Raw genomic sequence first — 19,823 nt, forward strand, 5'->3', positions numbered from 1 at the left:
GAGCTCTGGGTGTATCAGCCTGTGTGGAGGCTGAACACAAGGCTCTAAAATTGAGTCTGAGGTGAGTGCAGCCAGGCCAGGGCTGTAGGGCCGAATCTCTCCAGGAGGAGAGACAGACAGGGGTCTGCAGAGGGCCCTGGGTGCTGGAAGGAACCTTGGCTAGAGTTGTACGCTGGCAGGTGCCAGAGAGTGGGGAAGTTGCTAAAACTTTCATTATGGACTTATTGTTTATGTTTGAGGGCAGTTTATGCTGAGAGTGTTTTTAAATAAACTGCCGGAATTTCTATGAAGAGACTGTGTACGTGTGTTGCTGAATCTACCTCACACCGCTGCAAGCGAGTGGAACCCCCACGTTGCAGGGCGCAACGTTACATATGGTGGAGGTAGCAGGCATGCGGTCTGGTTGCTAGGGGCAACGCAGCCTGGTTGCTAAGGGCAACGGCCTAGGACGTATTGCTGTGGATCGGCGGGTCCACGAAAATTTTGTCTGCGCACTGAAGCAGCTGGCGGTGGATCGGCGAGTCCACGAACAGTGACAGTGCTCTCAAGCACCTGGCGGTGAATCAGCAGGTCGGCGGGGTTCCGTGCTGCAGTGGCGAGTCCAGCGACTGGAGGTTCCAGGCCAGCCCAGAATTGCGGCGCCCTGTTTGGTGAGCAGTGATACACCACCGGCTGGAGATCCTGGTTGTACGGGCGGTACAACCCGGAAAGGTTAGTGGTTCTCTAACCCCCCCCTGTCTTTGACCACCGGGTATTACCCATTGGAGCGCCCCTCCTGTTCCTCTTTTCATTGCAGCATGAAGGGGCTCCTGAGCCAGCAGCACCCACAGCAGGTGCCAGGAGGTCCAGTGACAGCAGTGGGGGCTGAAAGCCAAAAAGAGGGAAGGGTCCCTGCGGACGTTCTGGAGGAGCTGTACCAGTTCCTGGTGCGGGGACAGCAGGAGCTGTCAGTGTGCAGCGATGTCGCAGCCATGGACCAGTTTCAGAGTTCTCTTCGGGGCCCAGTATGGACACTAGGTGCCCAGGGAGATAAGGGCGAACGGTGTGAACTGGGGGCTAAGGACATTGCATGGAAACCCCAAAAGGGGGCGGAGTCCCAAAAAGGGGTGGTTGCCCAAAAGGGGGCGGAGTCCCAAAAAGGGGTGGTTGCCCAAAAGGGGGCGGAGTCCCAAAAATGGGTGGTTGCCCAAAAGGGGGCGGAGTCCGAAAAAGGGTTGGTTGCCCAAAAGGGGGCAGAGTCCCAAAAAGGGGTGGTTGCCCAGAAGGGGGCGGAGCCTCAAAAAGCGGTGGTGACACACCAGGGGGTGGAGCATTCACAAGCCGAACAGGTGGACTATAGCAAGGGGCAATGGGATTCGCCTTACCTATGTCCTACCTGTGGTATAGGCTATCCCTCCGATGTGAGGCCATAAAAGTGCTCCGTGGACTTGAATGGGCTACGTGTGTTTGGTCTGTTAGACCCGGGGAGCCGGTTGACCTTAGTGAGACCCATGCCCAATCTCTATTTTATGGATGGTAGGACAATAGAAGGAAGCTGTGTGCATGGGACCACTAAAGAATATCCTCTGGCCAGAGTGATGATTCAGACGCCCGACCGTATGGGGCGCCCAGATGTGGGTGTGGTTCGGGATTTGATCTATCCCGTTATCATAGGACAGGACTTTGAGTTGTTTAAGGACTTATGGAAGACAGAGGCCGGGACCGATTACACCGGAATGAGTCGGCCCCCGCCTAAGACAGCCTGTTTACTGTATGAGGTTAAAAGGGGTCCTTGTTGTGCAGTTATGTGTGGTAAGGAGGAGATAGCACCTCCTACAATTGACTGTCCTAAGTTAGGGGTGACCAAAGAAAATGTTGGACGGACCCAAGTTAGTGTCGTGACGTCTCCAAAGGGAAGTGACAGTCTGACCACTAAAACCCAAGTAGTTTCAGGGGAGGAGACTGACACCTGGTTAAGCGGGGACATGTTACTCCAGGACACCAGGGGGAGTGATGATGACTCCAGTAAAGACACTGACTCTAGAAAGGGGGCAAACGAGTACAGTGAGGTACAGATGAGCGAGAAGGGTAAAACATCCTCTCGACGCCGAAGACGTAATAAGCGCCGAGAGGGGGCACAGTGTATGCCGTCTGAGGATGCAGAGAAAGTGACATGCCTGGGTAAGGCTACTTTCACACATCAGTTTTTTCCCATCAGGTACAATCCGGAAAAAAACGGGTAAAACGGATCCGGTACCGCATCCGTTTTATCCCCATAGATTTGCATTGTAACCGGATTGTACCTGATGGCTTTGCGTTGCATCCGTTTTTTTTCCGGATGCGGCAAAATTTATCAAAGCGGCGGCCGGAGGCAACGTGTCTTGCAACGTTTTTTTGTCCGGCAAAAAAAAACGCATTGCGCCGCATCCGGCCGCTGCGGCGCATTTTCAATGCATGCCTATGGACGCCGGATGTGGCGCGATGCGGAAAAAAACGCATCTGGCCGCCGCATGCGGTTTCTTCCACTGCGCATGCTCAGTAGCATGCCGCAACCGGAAAAAACCGGACCGGCCGCATGTAAAAACTTATGCAAAGGATGCGGTGTTTTCACCGCATCCATTGCATAGGTTTCACAGCCAGATTGAGCCGCACGGCTCAAACCCGGATGTGTGAAAGTAGCCTAATGGAGACATGGTCCCAGGAACAACTGCTATGGTAGAGTCAGACGGTGATATCCTACAAAAGAAAGAGGAATCAGAGACGGAACTGACACATTGTAACGACAGAAATTAGGAGGGTGAAAACGCAGAAAATGAGCCAACCAAGGACGTAATGGGGGTGGTCCCTAGGATTTCACCGGGTGAAGCTGATAGTATGTCAAGCGAGAGCGGTATAGGAAATGGAATCCTGGAGAGTGAGGGGGGAGGAATAATCCCCAACAGTCAGGGTGAGCAGACTGGTGAACTACCTGGTCCTGGGGTGGATGACAGCGAATTCGGCCCCAAATCTCTAAAAGGAACAGAGTGCCATGTTGAAGGGTGTGACACCCAGGCTGAGGGTGACACGGCAGAGACCCCAGAGGAAGTTGAAGGTAATGCAGTGGAAACCCAAGAAACAGCTGGCGCTGAAGTGAAGAGAGCCTCTGAGGAGGTGAAGTCTGGACCAGAGGTCTCATCCAGGACTGAGAGCCTGCCTGACCTGCTTGGTAACACCAAGATGGAGGATATAGAGAAGGTCGTGGGTAAGAAGAGTAAAAAACCCAAAGGTTCTGAAGCTGAGGCGGGTACACTAGCAAGCCGTGACGTGCTGCCAGAGAAACCGATAAATCGGGACAACAGTGGTCCGGGCGATGAAGCCAGGGAGAAGGAGCCGACCCCAGAGTTGAAAACTGAATTCTCTCCCACTTCTGAGCAAGCTGACGAGCCACCTAACTGTGAAGCAGCGGAGACCCAAGAGAGGGATGACTATGACAAAGTTGCACCCCATGGAAAGGCCGGAGGTGTAGAGGTGGAAGAAGCCTCGGAAATAGTGTGTCGTAGACCAGAGAGGTCCACAGGTGAAGACGCATTCAAGAGGATGAGCAACGGCCATCTGAAACACAAAACACTTCTTAGCCAGGCTACTGAGAGTCGAGTAAGGGAGTTGGAGAAAGAAGTGGCTGAGCTCTGAAGTCACTTGGCAGAGTACCAGTCCAGGTCCCAGGTAGCCTTGGAACAGATGGAGCAGCGAGTGTCGATCCTGACCAAGCATGTGGAAGCGGCAGGGATGAATGAGACTTCTGTAGTCAAGTGCATGGTGGGTATACCTGAGGACTTAAGAGAAGCGTGTGCCACCGAGGGCATGCATGATGACTTTAAGAGAGCTGTGGAAGCGTGTGAGGTCTACTGTACCCCAGAGGCTGAAAAGTTAGTGATATTGTCCACCAGTGAAATACTGGGCAGCGGGTGGCTATTCTAAAGGACATGCACTTCAGATGTGTTCGTATGAAGTGGCAGGTCCAACTGCAAAATGAGGAAGCCACTAGACAACTAGAGTATAAAAGGAAAGCGCAGAGTCTGGCGGAAGATATCATCCAAGTACCCCGGGCTCTGGTGGGGAGAGTCATTGGAAGAAGCGGACGAGTCATGCAAGACATGGTGAATAAATCGGGATTAGTGAGATTAAGAATCCCTGCTGCTAACGAGAGCAAGATACCCAGGGAAGCTGGTATGGTTCCGTTCGTCTGTGTTCGGGACTGTAGAGAGTCTTGGAAACATTCGAAGCCTTCTTGGATGTCGGGTACACCATGTACGTGACCTGGAGAGGTTGAGGCAAGAAAACCTGAAAATTGAGGAGCAGCTTCGCCAACTGTGTGGGGGACAGCAGCCGTCTTCTCCCCGTTGTTCAGAGGAAAGAAGTGGAAGATGGCGTGTCGGTCCAGTAGTTAAGACACGCGATAAAAGGAATCGCCGACAGAGAAGTACCCTGCGAGGTACTGTAGATAGTGGCCGCTATGAGCTTAGAGTTCCCGACAGTAGCCCTGGGGGTACACGAGTAAGCCTAGGTTCGGACAAGACTGTAGGTTTGACTGAGGACGTGTCTCTCTACTACTGTGACCCTGGGAGGGGGTCAGGGAGAGAACGGTCCGGAAAGGGGACGTCCTTTAACCCTAGGTTGACTCGACAGGGTTTGGTGACAGTGTCGGGCGATGTCTCAGGGACTTATGCTCTTGGGCACCTTGGATGGCCCTCTCGACTGGTGGGGCATGGCGGCGGGGATACCCTGTCTCGCGGCCCCAGGTCATTGGCAAGTGTTCTCCCCTACGGGTTTGAACAGAGGGGGAGGGTATGTGACGTATCAACCGGCTGTATAACAAAGGGCCGGTATGTTTTGCAGAAGCATGGGTGCTCTGCAATGTGAAGTTGGCTGGGACCTGTGGTTCCACAGGATTGCATTACATGCAGAGCCATGGAAGGGTGTGTGATGCTGATTACACACTCCTTACCACCTGTGGGTGTGGCTCCAGGGGTTAAAGCAATCCTGTCTCTGGGAGAGTGTGTCTAGGGCAGTCTAGATAGAGACTAGCTCCAGACGTCCAGTGTGTGGACTGGAAACAAGTGAGAGCAGGGAGCTCTGAGTGTGTCTAGGGCAGTCTAGATAGAGACTGGCTCCAGACGTCCAGTGTGTGGACTGGAAACAAGTGAGAGCAGGGAGCTCTGAGTGTGTCTAGGGCAGTCTAGATAGAGACTAGCTCCAGACTTCCAGTGTGTGTACTGGAAAAAAGGGAGAGCAGGGAGCTCTGAGTGTGTCTAGGGCAGTCTAGATAGAGACTGGCTCCAGACTTCCAGTGTGTGTACTGGAAACAAGTGAGAGCAGGGAGCTCTGAGTGTGAGTCTAGGGCAGTGTAGATAGAGGCTAGCTCCAGACGTCCAGTGTGTGTACTGGAAACCAGTGAGAGCAGGGAGCTCTGAGTGTGTGTCTAGGGCAGTCTAGATAGAGACTAGCTCCAGACGTCCAGTGTGTGGACTGGAAACCAGTGAGAGCAGGGAGCTCTGAGTGTGTCTAGGGCAGTCTAGATAGAGACTAGCTCCAGACTTCCAGTGTGTGTACTGGAAACAAGTGAGAGCAGGGAGCTCTGAGTGTGTCTGGGGCAGTCTAGATAGAGGCTAGCTCCAGACTTCCAGTGTGTGTACTGGAAACAAGTGAGAGCAGGGAGCTCTGAGTGTGTCTGGGGCAGTCTAGATAGAGGCTAGCTCCAGACTTCCAGTGTGTGTACTGGAAACAAGTGAGAGCAGGGAGCTCTGAGTGTGTGTCTAGGGCAGTCTAGATAGAGGCTAGCTCCAGACGTCCAGTGTGTGTACTGGAAACAAGTGAGAGCAGGGAGCTCTGAGTGTGTCTGGGGCAGTCTAGATAGAGGCTAGCTCCAGACGTCCAGTGTGTGGACTGGAAACAAGTGAGAGCAGGGAGCTCTGAGTGTGTGTCTAGGGCAGTCTAGATAGAGACTAGCTCCAGACGTCTAGTGTGTGGACTGGAAACAAGTGAGAGCAGGGAGCTCTGAGTGTGTGTCTAGGGCAGTCTAGATAGAGACTAGCTCCAGACGTCTAGTGTGTGGACTGGAAACAAGTGAGAGCAGAGCCGGGAGCTCTGGGCGTATCAGCCTGTGTGGAGGCTGAACACAAGGCTCTAAAATTGAGTCTGAGGTGAGTGCAGCCAGGCCAGGGCTGTAGGGCCGAGTCTCTCCAGGAGGAGAGACAGACAGGGGTCTGCAGAGGGCCCTGGGTGCTGGAAGGAACCTTGGCTAGAGTTGTACGCTGGCAGGTGCCAGAGAGTGGGGAAGTTGCTAAAACTTCCATTATGGACTTATTGTTTATGTTTGAGGGCAGTTTATGCTGAGTGTTTTTAAATAAACTGCCGGAATTTCTATGAAGAGACTGTGTACGTGTGTTGCTGAATCTACCTCACACCGCTGCAAGCGAGTGAAACCCCCATGTTGCAGGGCGCAACGTTACAGGGTGTACTCACTTTTGTTGCCAGTGGTTTAGACATTAATGACTGTGTGATGAGTTATTTAGAGGACACCAAATTTACACTGTTATACAAGCTGCGCACTGACACTGTACATTGTATCACAGGGTCAGATCTTCAGTGTTCTTCCATGAAAAGATATAATAATAAATTTACAGAAATGTGAGGGGTGTTCTCACTTTTGTGATATACTGTGATAGAACTTTCCTTTGTATTGATGCTATTTCCCCATTTGTTCTTGTTTTTTTCATTTTATTACCTTTGGATAAATATTGCAGGGGGCAAAGGGACCACGAGGACCATTGGGCCCTCCAGGGCCAAGAGGACCATATGTAAGTAATAAAAAGATGGCCATCACCAGCTCAGTGTAGAAAGTCCATAATTCTTAGTTATTTCTTTGCTTGTACCCAGGGTATTCCCGGACTCAGGGGGCAAAAAGGAGTTCCGGGTCCCAAAGGATTGAAGGTAAAAAATAACAAGAATGTGACCGCTCCATCTAATTCTCATTCCTAAGTACTGTAGCCTGCTTTGTAGGCACATCACATATGGAAAGATTGTAAAATCATTGGGGTAGGGATTGTAAATTTGCCGTCATCCAAATGTGCCGGTGACGTGTCCTTTGTGTACAGGGTGAAGAGGGCATGGATGGACCATTCGGACCAAAAGGAGAAGATGGCCAAAAGGTTAGGAAGTTGTTGACCAAAACAGACTGGAAATCTCCATCGATCTTCATTTCCGAAACCTCATGTTGTCAGCGTTTGTTTTTTTTTTTTAGGGAAAACAAGGTTCTATTGGAAATGACGGCCCCCCGGGGGAGCAAGGAGATGAGGTACAGACCGATTACTTACCCTCATACCTACTAATAACAATCATCATCATTTAGGCTATCACGCTTTGCCCGTCCTGCTCTAGGTAAGTATTTCCTAACTCCGTCAGGTCTCACCTGATCAGGTTTTTTTTTAGTATTGTCAGAGTAAGGCGGAAGCTAAAATCTTAAGGCCTGCCAAATCTGAAGGGTGTGATAGCTCTCAAAAGAACACACTGAACCAAAGAACTGTTATTTCGCTAAGCTTGGTGGCCACAAGGTGTACTTTGTTACTTATTATGTAGCTACAAATTTGGTAATGTTCTATGATATATGAACTGCCTAAATTGATGTAGGAACAACCTATATCCCCGAGGGTATGAAATAAGTAAAACTTCCAACAAGCCTTGGAGATTCTTGGAAAGCGTATAGATTTGTATTTCTTCGGTACGCACCGACCGAAAGCTGAATCCTAGAAACTCGTGGGTAGGAGTCAGGGCTGCTCTTACGGTTTTGTGCATCAAGCTTTGTCACATATATTCTCTCTATGGAAGATCCTCAAATTATGACCTGTTGAGGAATACCTGAGACCTGGAGGTGAAAAAACAGTGCCCTCCGGAAGATTGACAGTTTGGACCAGTAGTTTGGTCGCACCTCTGGTCAGAACTATGTACTTTCCAATGCTTCAATACTGGCCAGATCCAGCTGGCTTCAGAGCAGTGCTTACAAGCTGGATACCAAAGAGCTTTCAAGTGCACTCCCCTTACCTAGGAAACTGGCCAACACTGATAGACTGCAGAGGTGACCGGTAACCGAGGCAATGAGCAATAAACTATAAAATTAAAAGTCCATCTGTCACAATTCTCTGTGCAGAGCATCTCACAGACCTGGAGATGCTCTGCGGCGCTTACAGATCTGACATTGTGTCTACTCCTTTGTGCAGAGCATCTTACCTTTGGAGATGCTCTGCGGCACTTACAGATCTGGCAGTGTGTCTACTCCTTTGTGCAGAGCATCTTGCCCTTGGAGTGGAGATGCTCTGCAGCACTTACAGATCTGGCAGTGTGCCCATTCCTTGTGCAGAGCATCTTGCCTTTGGAAATGCTCTACAGCACTTAGGCACGTTTCACAAATCCGGCATTTCGCTGGATGCCAGATACGGCACGCATGCAGTACAGTACATTCATTTGCAGTGGAAGCGCGACACCATGTGGCTGTGTGCTTCATGCACAACCGCATTTGTCCGCATGGTGTCATGCTTCCACGGTAAATTAATGTACTGTACTGCATGCGTACGAAATGCCAGATTTGTAAAACGGTCCTTACAAATCTGGCAGTGTGTCTACTCCTTTGTGCAGAGTATCTTGCCATTGGAGATGCTCTGCAGCGCCGTCTGTGATACTGAACTGGCAGCTTGGTTACTACACAGGAGTCCAGGTTGGTTCTGGCAGGTGCTGGTTACTCAGGTGTCCCACCTTCCAGGTAATTGCTCAGGCTTCTATACTGAGCATGCTCCCCCAGAACTCTGCCAGTTGTATTCTCTGGCTCTGCTGTAGTTGGTGTCTGCTAGTATTCTAATCCCGGACTGTTATTGGACTTCTACTCCCTGTTCCTGTCCTGCATTCCTGTATTGGACCCTGGACTGTTATCTGACTATGTAATTGCTCCCTTTTACTACTACATGCTCTTCTGGTATTGTGACCCTTGAATTGTGCCCTGACTACGTCTCTGTTTACCCCTTATGTTTATATGTAACCTCTTGTTATCAGACCCCGGCTCTCCTGACTTCCCTTCTGTTCATGCGACCCCGTAAGGTAGTGACAAGCGTTACACCATCCTTAACTTGTAATTAGAGTCTTTCCAAGCACTTTGCAATTCTACCCACTTAATATGGTATCTCCTTTAAGGTTGCTTAAGTCACCTACATTGGCCCAAAGTGCATGGGTGACCTTGACTTATTTCAGTCCAAAAATCAGAAGGGATCAACTTGTGGCAATTTGGTCAAACTCCTGTATTTGTTTTCCACTAGGGAGTAATTGGGCCACCCGGGCCTCAAGGTGTTTCTGGTCCTCAAGGTTCTCCGGTAAGTGCACAAACTATCAGTTTTGGAAACGTACAGTGCGCATCTTATTACTTAACATTTTTGTTTTGTCTTTCCAGGGACCTGAGGGGATGCAGGTATGTAATAAGAATCACATTCTCTACTTTACAAATTGTTCTAATTTTTAATCCTATTTATTAAACATTTATATATAATTATAGGGCCCAAAAGGCTTCCAAGGAGCAGAAGGACCGCAAGGCCCTCCAGGACCACCAGTAAGTATTGAAAAATGTTACTGATACATTTATTACTGTTAAATTAAAACAAAAAGTATTAAATCTGATCCTTTTATAAAACAGAAATTGTAGTTCTTGATTAAACTCAAAAATACATTAATTGTTATATTCAATAGGGTCCTCCAGGTGTGCCCGGCCCCCCAGGACCTTCTCTAAGCATAAGTGCTCAGAGTCTAAAGGTAAGTAAAATATGGCGGCTTCTATGTTCATCTGAGCTCTCCTTGTGTCGCACATTTGTAGTATTTTGTATGTAACATGTCCAAACATTGTGACGTCCTCACCATAAAATTTACTTGCGTGACTAGTAATGCCATTTGCATACAGAAGCACCAGAGCTCTGCAGATCTCCACCCTCGCGAATGACCATTTGCATGTCCAGGTCTCCATTTTGCATTTCTACGCACAGGTCAAATTGGTCATACATTTTAATAGAGCCTTGCTTTGTTTCTAATATTCTCTAGCGTCTGCTTCCCAAAACGGGAACGTGGAACGACGTAGTCCCATGGGACCTTATTCATCGCCTGGAAGAAGACTTGAAGCTCTTGTCTGGTCCACCAAATGGGACCAGGGAAAATCCTGCCAGCACATGTAAAGAGCTGCAGCTCGTCCATCCGCAACTCCCAGATGGTGGGTCGATTTCCGGTCACACCGCTACATCCCTGAAAAAGCCAAATACATTGACAAAAGCAACGTTTTTAGAATATAAAACAGAACACTGCAGCATGTCTAAAATATAACTGTGAGAAATAAACATCAGTATTAAAATGAAACTTCTGGGATAGATCATGCTTTGGATTTAAAGAGGACCAACCACCTGGATTTTGTTATGAGGTAAAGGCAGTGCCATACTGGCAGTAAGATGCTGAGTCCAGGCATACCTTTGGTAGAAAAATCCGATGCTTCATTGCAGAAATATCTTTAATCAAAGTTGCAGAAAAATACTGCCCTTTGACTGACAGGTGCAACAGGGGCCAGACCTTTGTGAGTCGGGTCCTCACTTTTATTCCTCCTCTTCCGGAGTCCTCCTCGCTTGCCCCCTTTTCTTTATTTAACTATTGCGCCGCAGTACTAAGGCTGTTGTTGGCGGCACGTGCGCATTGACACAGTAATTCTGTCGTCATTAAAAATGGCACGGGAGTCCACGCATGTACGAACCATGATCTCCGGTGCCGTTTTTTTGAGGATACTGTGGTGAAGACTACGAGCGGCAAAAGCGCATGTATAGATGTAAAAAAATCGGAAAGATTACCGCATGCGGTTTGCCGCGGTTTTACCGCGGTATTTTCGCGGTATTGCCGCGGTTTGCCGCATGCGGGTTGGTACATGTGTTTTAATGCATTCAATGCAATAAAGCACATTGTAAAAAAAAAAGTAATTTCCTTCTGAGATAGATAGATAGCAGACAGATAAATAGACAGATAGAAGGATAGATAGAGTCCCTGTGAGCACACGCTGCATTTCTCCCGAGCGGTAATGTGTTGTTCACATTACCGGCCCTGGGAAATGACCGGCAATTACCTCTGCTGTCTCGTTGCTAGGCTGCTTTCAGTATGTGTCAGTCGCGGGTGGATGTAAGCATCGCAGGACGTGGATTACGCCGGAGCTGTGTGTTTTGGGGGGGTTAATAAAGGGGTGAACCAGGGGCTTTTTTGTGTTTTATTTAAAATAAAGGATTTTTCGTGGTGTGTGCTTATTCACTTTACTTACGGGTTGATCATGTCAGCTGTCACATAGACACTGCCATGATCAAGCCTGGACTTAAATGGCAGCGATCCGCTGCCATTTAACTCATTATTACCTGGATTGCCACCGCATCACGGCATCTGGAAGAGCCGGGGACACTCCGGTACTGCCGCATAATGGATGCGACAGTCCCGGGGCAGCTGCGGGCTGATATTCTCGGCTGCGGGAGGGGGGGGGCATTAACCCTGCCCCTTGCCCGCCCCAGCCTGAGAATACTGGGACGCCGCTGTGTGCTTACCTCGGCTGGAAGGTAAAAATACGGCGGAGCCCACGTGTTTTTTTTCTATATGTCCGTTTGCTGTCTATGTGTATTCTATATGTCTGTGTCTGTGTGTGTGTGTGTGTGTGTGTGTGTGTGTGTGTGTGATCTGTGTGTGTAATCTCTGTCTGTGATGTGTGTGTGTTTACTCTCTGCTCCGCTTCCTCTTCCTGTCATAATGACATCACTCCCCTGCAAACCGCAGGCAGCGATGAACATTACCGCAGGTAAACCGCGAAATACCGGAGGGAATAACGCAGGAAAACGCAATGAACCGCACAGAATTTGCTGCCTGCGTTATTCCCCGCGGGATTTCACGATTACATTGCAGTCAATGGAGTGAAATCCCGCAGCGATGTGCGGAAAAGAAGTGACATGCAATTGTTTTTGCTGCGGGAATCCCGCAGCAAAACATGCAGCTGTCAAAATCCGCATAGTGCGCACAGCATTTTTTTTCCCGTAGGTTTTGCTGGTAAATCACTGCAGAGATGTTATGAACATAACATGCAGTGAAACATGCAGCAAAACCGCAGGAAATCCGCTGCAAAAACCGGCAAGTGCGCACAGGGCCTTATGAAAAATATATCAGCAACCAAGCATCGGATCTTTCTACAAAAGGTATGCCTGGATTTGGCATCTTACTGCCAATGGAACTGCCTTTACTTCATATCGCAAAATCCTGCTCGTTGGTCCTCCTTAACACAAATTCTGCACAATTTTTGGGAACAGCATTTTTTTTGAAGCCCATTTACAACGATGTAACAAGTGACTACAGCTGCAAATTACAGAATCCGGCGTCCAAATTGCAAGAGCTTCTTCTTCTTAGTGGCTCGTAGACAACTTGTTATTCATCTCACAACCGGCAAAACGAGACAAGGGAGGGTTACCAAGTTTAGTGCAAAATTAGACTAGACAGTCTCAAAATACATCAAATTTCAAGTGGTTCATGCCGTTTAATAAATTTGTTGCATCTTTTACACTGTGTAGTGTAAGTTTTCAGCTATTGGATTATTTCGAGGCAATAATTTGCTCCAAATTTTGGATCAATACATTGCTTTTAGATTCCACCATTTTCCCAATAAGCCACCAAACGTTCCCTGTGGTGCAAGGCATATAAATCCTATGTTGTGCTGTTACCATATTAATAACTATTTTGCAGCCAATTAATATTCTGTTATTTTATTAGGTTATTATTACATTGACCCAAATCAAGGAAGCCCACAGGACTCTCTTCTTGTATTCTGCAACTTTACAGCTGAAGGAGAAACCTGTGTGCCGGCTCAGGAGAGCCAGGTAAGCAAATAGGATACAGTGGTCAGAGTGTTATGATCTGGAACCATGGAAGACCACCATAAATCACTGGTAAAAGGTGACAAGAGCATTGGCAACTAATCTGGCCGCCATCCCCTTACTAACCATCAACACTAGAAGTAGCCGAGGGGTCAACTAACATCTTGTGCACCGCGAACCCAGCCAGAGAACTAACTATCCTAAAGGTAGGAAAGATGAATAACTCTCTGCCTCAGAAAATAGATAAAGAATAGCAAGCCCCCCACATTCAAAGACTGCGGTGACATAGGAAAACACAATACACAGATAATCGGATTAGCAAAAGGTGAGGCCCCCACTGACTAAATAGAACAGGACAGGAAAGGGGCTGATGGTGGCCAGAGAAAAACCCTGCAAAAATCCAAAAACCTGATAGTACAAAAAAGCCCTCAGATCGCTAGATCTGAACTCCGTCCTATACCAGGCGCTCTTGTCATACCAATGAACAGAAAGCAGGAATCATTACAATTTCAAGAAGAAACAAACACATAGACTTATAGGAGCAATACTCCAAACATAGCTGTAAGGAGCTTCCCAGCTAAGCAACTGAGAGGGAAGATCCCTGCATGCAAATAAACTGACTACAACCACAGCAAATGACAAACTCCGATAAGAGTCAAAAGAACCAAACAACAAATAAAGAGCAAAGCACTTATCTGAGGTAGATGTGGTCTGGAGCAGGATGAAGCAGGCTGGTGAACAAGGAACAACTGACATCCGGCATAGCCTGCTATCAGATAAGGGTTTAAATAGGCAGAGAGTTAGCAATGGAAACGCCCAATTGCTCAACACACCTGGTCTCTGACCAAACCATTCCTGGCCACAAAAGGGAGCCTCACAGCAGCCAAAGCATAACTGACATTCACAACATCAGATATTCTCTTATGGGTCTGATGCTAAAACCTAGAAAAGAAGTGTCATGTCCTCAGCAGAGTCCGCTCCTGCGACTTCTGCTTTGGTCAGACGCTACCATATTTCCACCATGGACTATGTTGGTGATAGGAGAGGAGTCGGTGCCAGTGGCTCTGGTGGACGCAAGCTCCGCTCATCGACTAAGCTGGGTTTCCCTAGGACCTGCAGTACCACTGGCTGACTGTAGGTGGCGTTTGTCTTCCAGCTGAAGTTACTACAGTTCAGCTTCAGCCAATGGGAAGACACCACACCCTTCTTATTCCCCCTCCTGTCTGCTGGTCCCTGCCAGATACAGTTTTGTATTCCTGCTAGTGTCTGGTTTTTGTTCTGACTATTGATCCCTGTGTTTTGACCTCTGCCTTCTCTCTGAATACCCTCCTGCCTGCCGTTTTGTACCTTGCTGCCATCTCCGGTTTTGACCTCTGCCTGATTTCCTGACTACGCTCCTGCCTGCCGATTTTGTCTTTTTGTGTCTCCTGGTTTGGACCCTGCCTGACGACCACTCTTTTCTGGATTGCAGCCGTCCATAGGCAGCGATCTCCTGGACCTTGTGGAATTCCCTATCCCTGTAAAGGCTTTCAGGGTTCTTGAGATCCTGCCGACTTGGTGGATAGCCCTTGTCTGTCAGTGACCGTCATCCTAAGTCGGGGGTCAAGGGCAGACATTACAAGAAAGACAAAAATCCCATCTCTTTAGCTATGAGGGTATTTTGGTACACAGCCGTGTCATGGTGGCAGCTCATACGTTAGATGGTGAGATTCCGTACAGGACTCAGTCGTGGAGACTCCTTCGCCAGTGGGTAATCTACGCGAGAAACTAAAGGGTCAACCATTAAAATTCAACTTTTCTCTTCCAACTTCACCTGTTAGGGAATAGTCAGGAGGCCCTCATACACATTAGACTCTCGGCCGACACCACAGAAATCGATGGCTTCGGACGACTTTATCTAATATGTATGGGGGCTTTAAGGGTCCTAAAGAAGGAATACAACACTAGGTCCTTCTGTTTCACGGGTGGCTAGGGGGGCTATTCAATGTTTGCCATGTGTTATGAAACGAGGGCAGGAATAGATGGTACATGGCTCCTAGGCTGACCCTGCGCTATCCCTTATCCCGACGGTAGACTTAGAGGTAGTCAGGGTAGATCCTCCAACATGGTCCTGTCTCCTATTCAGCATCGGACTGGCTACCGGAGGAACTGCAGTAAATACCAGTCCTGGCCGCGGTTACCTGCATTGAATTCCGGAGCTCTCACCTGAGCTGCGGAGTGCAGCCTGGACTGTCCACAGCTGTCATGTGAACTGTGAGCACCGACTGATTCCCTGGCTATCACAGTTCAGTTCATGACAGCTGTGGACAGGCCAGGTTGCACTCCGCAGCTCAGGGGAGAGCTCCGGAGTTCAATACAGGTAACCGCAGCGAGGACTGGTATTACCGGCGATTTTCGGTAATACCAGTCCTGGCTGCGGTAACCTGCATTCAGCTGCGAACAGGCCGGGTTGCACTCCGGAGCTCAGCTGAGAGCTCGGGCGTTCAGTGCAGGTAACCGCGGCCAGGACTGCAGTTCCTCCGGTAGCCAGTCCGACGCTGCCCCTATCCATGCCCTAACAACTAAGTCCCCACCACCCAGGGGATTAACCCGGACGGGGCTCAACAACCCACCAACACAGAACAACAGACGGGGTAACAAAAACTCATACACACCTAAAACCTGCACGAGGGGATAACCAAAGGTGTTCGGGTAAGGGTATAAAGAAAAGGAGGTAGTAAAAACAATGTATAGCACCAGCAAACACAGCAGATTGCAGCAGCAGAAATGACACGTCCTCTCTGCTCCCTGGCTAGCTCCTAAATGAATAGAATAACCAGCAATCGCTCCAGGAAGCAGAGGGATTATATACACCCGGAAATGATCAACTGCTGACAGCTGAGCAAGTCTGCTGCTGCACCAGAGACGTTAACCTTTAAGTGCCCAAAGGGAAAAAAAACAACGTATAAATGTGCATTTTTCAGATGGTAAATGAGAAGGGTAACTCTGAGCCTGTCATTATACACGTGACGCTATGGGACTCTTGTGTCGTTATCAGAACAGTGCAAAGAAAATATTAATGTAACAAAGATTTAACTGGGAATTTTAGATACTTAGATTTCCAAGATATTCTTCAGCAGACGACAAGCTGCCATTTTTTGGGCAGTCATCATCTTGCTACACTATTAGCAAAGAGGGGTGTCTTTACATATGCAATTTAGACTCAAATTGTCCAATTCTTGATTAAAAAGTAGTGACTCTGTCTCCAATATCGGGACATCGGAGCTGTCATTGTGATATTAATATCGCTGTTTGCAGATCCCGGTGAAGTCGTGGCTGCAGAACTACCAGGTACAGCGCGGTTTCCAGTGGTTCAGCACCCTTCATGGGGGGTTTTCTGTAAGTGCAAGTATTTTATTGTGTATTTGCTCACAGACGGTTAAAAAAACAATTCCGAGCCTGATTGTAATAAGCAACGCAGTGAATGACTCTTCTGTATTTCTCAATCCTAGTTTACATACAGCGAGCTCAACGTGGTTCAGCTGCGCTTCCTCCGGCTGCAGAGTCTACATGTGCGTCAACAATTGAGATACACATGTGTGGCACAGCCGGGACGTCCTGCCACCGACAAGGATGTTAAGTTTCTGGCCGACACGAGGGAACAGAGCTTTTTGGTGACATTACAAGGATGTGCGGTAAGTGGTAGCAGATACATGCGGAAAATACTGATCTGGAACATAGTGGTAAAAAGGTATAATATACTTTGTACATCACTGTGGAAGCTATACAACTTTTATAAATATAGGGACTAGTCATAGGCGTGGAGACATAGCCGTCATTACCAGGTACCTGAAGGGGCCCAAGGGATCCAGATAAATGGTAGAGTCCCGTTACAAGTTTTACGTTGAGGTATTCTGTCTCTGCTAACAGTATCTAAAATCTAAATATAAATCTTGTGAGGATTTAGCAACTATAAGAAGTACTAAGTGAATGGTGGAAAGGAAACCCTGTGTCTAGGGAAGATGGCGACCCTTGACCAAACCTACCGCTGGTCCCTCACCACTCTAGATAGGTTCCGCACCTATGCGCCGAGCCAGATACTTGACTTTAGGTATCCCTAGTGCTGGACCCTAAATAGGGAACGGGTGGGATGAGCTCTTCGTCTACCCCACTAAACACTATTGAAGACACAAGGTGGACACACAGGGGGAAAAGCATAAACAACTTATCCACAGATGACTCAGGTAGAAGTTCAGCAACGTTTCAGCAACGATACTACTGATGAGTGCAAGCCACCTGCTTGCAACTAGAGCTTGAATTAACTGAATAATATCAAAAGCACCAGTCCAGGGAAGATGTGAGTATTAAAACACATGGAGAATACTGATAATCAGCAGTAGGATGGAAGGAAGACCCTGATGGGTCTTAACACTAGAAGTCCCAGAGATTGGTCATTTGACATTTCTACCATTGGAACCCTATGGGGCTCAAAATTCCTGGGTCTTCTAGTGTTAAGGGGGAAGAGATGCAAACCCAGCAGGAAAGCTACCTATTACACTGAATACTAACAGCAGAAAAAATAGAATGTCAGGGAGCATTTTGCCCAACCAGACGCTGTGACCTTCTATTGCCAGAAACCATATGACTGACTGTCACCTGTGACACACCCGTGACAACTGGTCCAGCAGTAACAACAACATTATGCAGAAATTAAAAGTTTATACAACTACAAAACATAAATGACCTTAAAAGAATAAGTTATTGCACTTACCAATATACGTCAAGTGTCCTGATTCTCTGGTAGTCCCAACAGTTTTATTCCTTGTCTTGGGCTCAACAATAAAAAGCCTTTTCTGTGTCCTCTCATGACCAGAGCTGTCTGTTACAATGGCCATTCAGAGTAGAAAGGTATTGGCTGAATGATCATTTGGTCGATGGCTATCTCTCCTAACTTCCCTATATACAAAATCACTTATGACCCAGCACTCTTCTGGCTCCCACCAAACACTTATTTCCCCACCAGAAAAAAATTGGCTGTTGGAAATCCCAACAGGCCTGACCCTTCACTCCCCTGATATCATTTGTCGGAGGAAGGTTGAGAGGCCCCCATAGACATTAGGTGGTCCAACAGAAATTGGAAAGCATATACTTCTTTTATCAAATGGGCCCAACAATGCAATAACAGAGAAGGGAACAGACACAAATCCCAAGAGCCTTCCAGAGGATCAGGGCACTTGTCATACTTGGTGTATTGTTAAGCTATATAAATTATTTAAGTGTAGCGCCGGCATTCCTGCAGGGACGCTGACTTACTCCACACCCCGGCAGAACTGCTTTCTCCCTTCTGCCCTGCGGCCGTCCACGTATGCTTCTGCCTCCTCCCGGGGCCTGTACATGAATGTAAGGTCTTCTAGGAGCATGCTTAGGGCAATGGCGCATGCGCGTGCGCACTGGTCCTCCATCTCCAGGAAATGCCTCTCCGCCTATGACTATGAGGCACAACATATTTAAGACACCCTCCCATTAGGGGAGGTGCCTGCGCAACATCCTTAGTGAGTTTGGCTACCAGTCTGCTAACTAGTTGTTAGGTCCGAGCTCCTGTCCCATTATCAATGTGTCCGTCATCTGTACCTGTCTTCCCATACCTATCTATCCCTGCCGTGCCCACCATATCTGTCCATACCAGCTTGCCTGTCTGCCTCAGCCATCCCGCCTGTACCTGTGTTTATATCTGAGTCCGTCTCCTCTCCTTGGGGTCAGCTGCCACAGCTCCGGTCACTGACCTAGGAGTAGTACCTGGTGTCCGTCTCGCAGTAGGTGCTGAGTTAAGACCCTGCCACTAATGGGTAAGCCCAGGTCCCCCCCTGTGGTCCAGTGGGTCCACCATCCCCACTCGCTGCCTCTTCACTGGCCGAGAGCATTACATTAAGCTTATTTATGTATTCTTTTGGTCTGGACAATCCCTTTAATGTAACAAATGTTTCTTTTCTGCTTCTCTTCCCAGGGTGGAGGTTCAGTCAACAGAACAGAGACCCTCCTGCATTTTGAACCCATGGACCTCTCTCTGCTTCCTGTTAGGGACTTAGCCCTCTTCCACGATGGGGACAAAGACCACGTTTATGGCTTCTTTGTCGGCCCTGTCTGCTTCAGATGAGGATACGTTTTTCTCCTTTATGAACTTTGACAACCCACCCCCAGGTCGAGGGTGGAAGCCCCACGTTATTTATACAGGACAATATTAGATGGGCATCTTACCCCTCTCTCAGGAAGGGAGACTGAAACGTGTTTACAATTGAACTTTTGGTGCTCAGAAGTCTAATACTTCACCCCAATCTCCTGGCGAGAACCACACACACCTCAAGGCTTCCCCCCTCACCGAACACACCAAGACTAATGTTCTCAGGGGCAAAGTCCTACTTTTTAATGCACTTATTTATCAACTTTATTTGGTACCATGTGGACCACCACAAGGAGAATTGGTGCTTTATATGTGTCTTTTTTTATTATTTTTTTTACAGAATTCTATTTTGTAGAAGGACGCGTGTATTGACTAGTGATTGGATTGTGCTGGTTCACCCGCTATCATTCACAAATCCGTCTTGACAACTCATGGTCTTCCATTACTGCCCTAGGTAATTCCTGCAATGAACCAGTTGGATAAATCAAATATTCAGGGTCATGTATTTCTAGATTGCAATGCACATGATAGACATTGATGGCCTGTGTAGGATCATGTACCTCAATGTCTAAAAATGAGATGAATAAAATATATATAAGGGTATGTTCACACGGAGTATTTTTTTCCAGCAGTCAAAAACCACAAGAAACCCAGTGGGGCCGCTTCAGGAAAGACTCCTTCTTTAGGGAGTTTTAGAGAAGTTTTTTGGTTCCTGCAGCATTTTTGAAGAGTTTTTCAAGCGATTATCT

At 48.0% G+C, this 19,823-nt stretch overlaps 1 protein-coding gene across 5 annotated transcripts in view; it reads left to right on the forward strand.

The window, feature by feature from the left end:
- The window catches only part of LOC142251646 (uncharacterized), a 204,319-nt gene extending 184,651 nt beyond the window's left edge, over nt 1-19,668 (forward strand). For all 5 annotated transcript variants that reach the window (XM_075324636.1, XM_075324638.1, XM_075324641.1 and 2 more), the window contains 13 exons: nt 6,762-6,815; nt 6,895-6,948; nt 7,113-7,166; nt 7,259-7,312; nt 9,318-9,371; nt 9,449-9,466; nt 9,551-9,604; nt 9,742-9,804; nt 10,087-10,252; nt 12,814-12,920; nt 16,215-16,295; nt 16,409-16,591; nt 18,901-19,668. In XM_075324636.1, the coding sequence (XP_075180751.1) occupies nt 6,762-6,815; nt 6,895-6,948; nt 7,113-7,166; nt 7,259-7,312; nt 9,318-9,371; nt 9,449-9,466; nt 9,551-9,604; nt 9,742-9,804; nt 10,087-10,252; nt 12,814-12,920; nt 16,215-16,295; nt 16,409-16,591; nt 18,901-19,050 (1,092 nt within the window). In that variant the 3' untranslated portion in view covers nt 19,051-19,668. The remainder of the gene's footprint in view (nt 1-6,761; nt 6,816-6,894; nt 6,949-7,112; nt 7,167-7,258; nt 7,313-9,317; nt 9,372-9,448; nt 9,467-9,550; nt 9,605-9,741; nt 9,805-10,086; nt 10,253-12,813; nt 12,921-16,214; nt 16,296-16,408; nt 16,592-18,900) is intronic.
- Nucleotides 19,669-19,823: the final 155 nt, after the last annotated feature.

This window comes from Anomaloglossus baeobatrachus, chromosome 9 (genome assembly GCF_048569485.1).
Source record: "Anomaloglossus baeobatrachus isolate aAnoBae1 chromosome 9, aAnoBae1.hap1, whole genome shotgun sequence".
NCBI lineage: Eukaryota > Metazoa > Chordata > Amphibia > Anura > Aromobatidae > Anomaloglossus > Anomaloglossus baeobatrachus.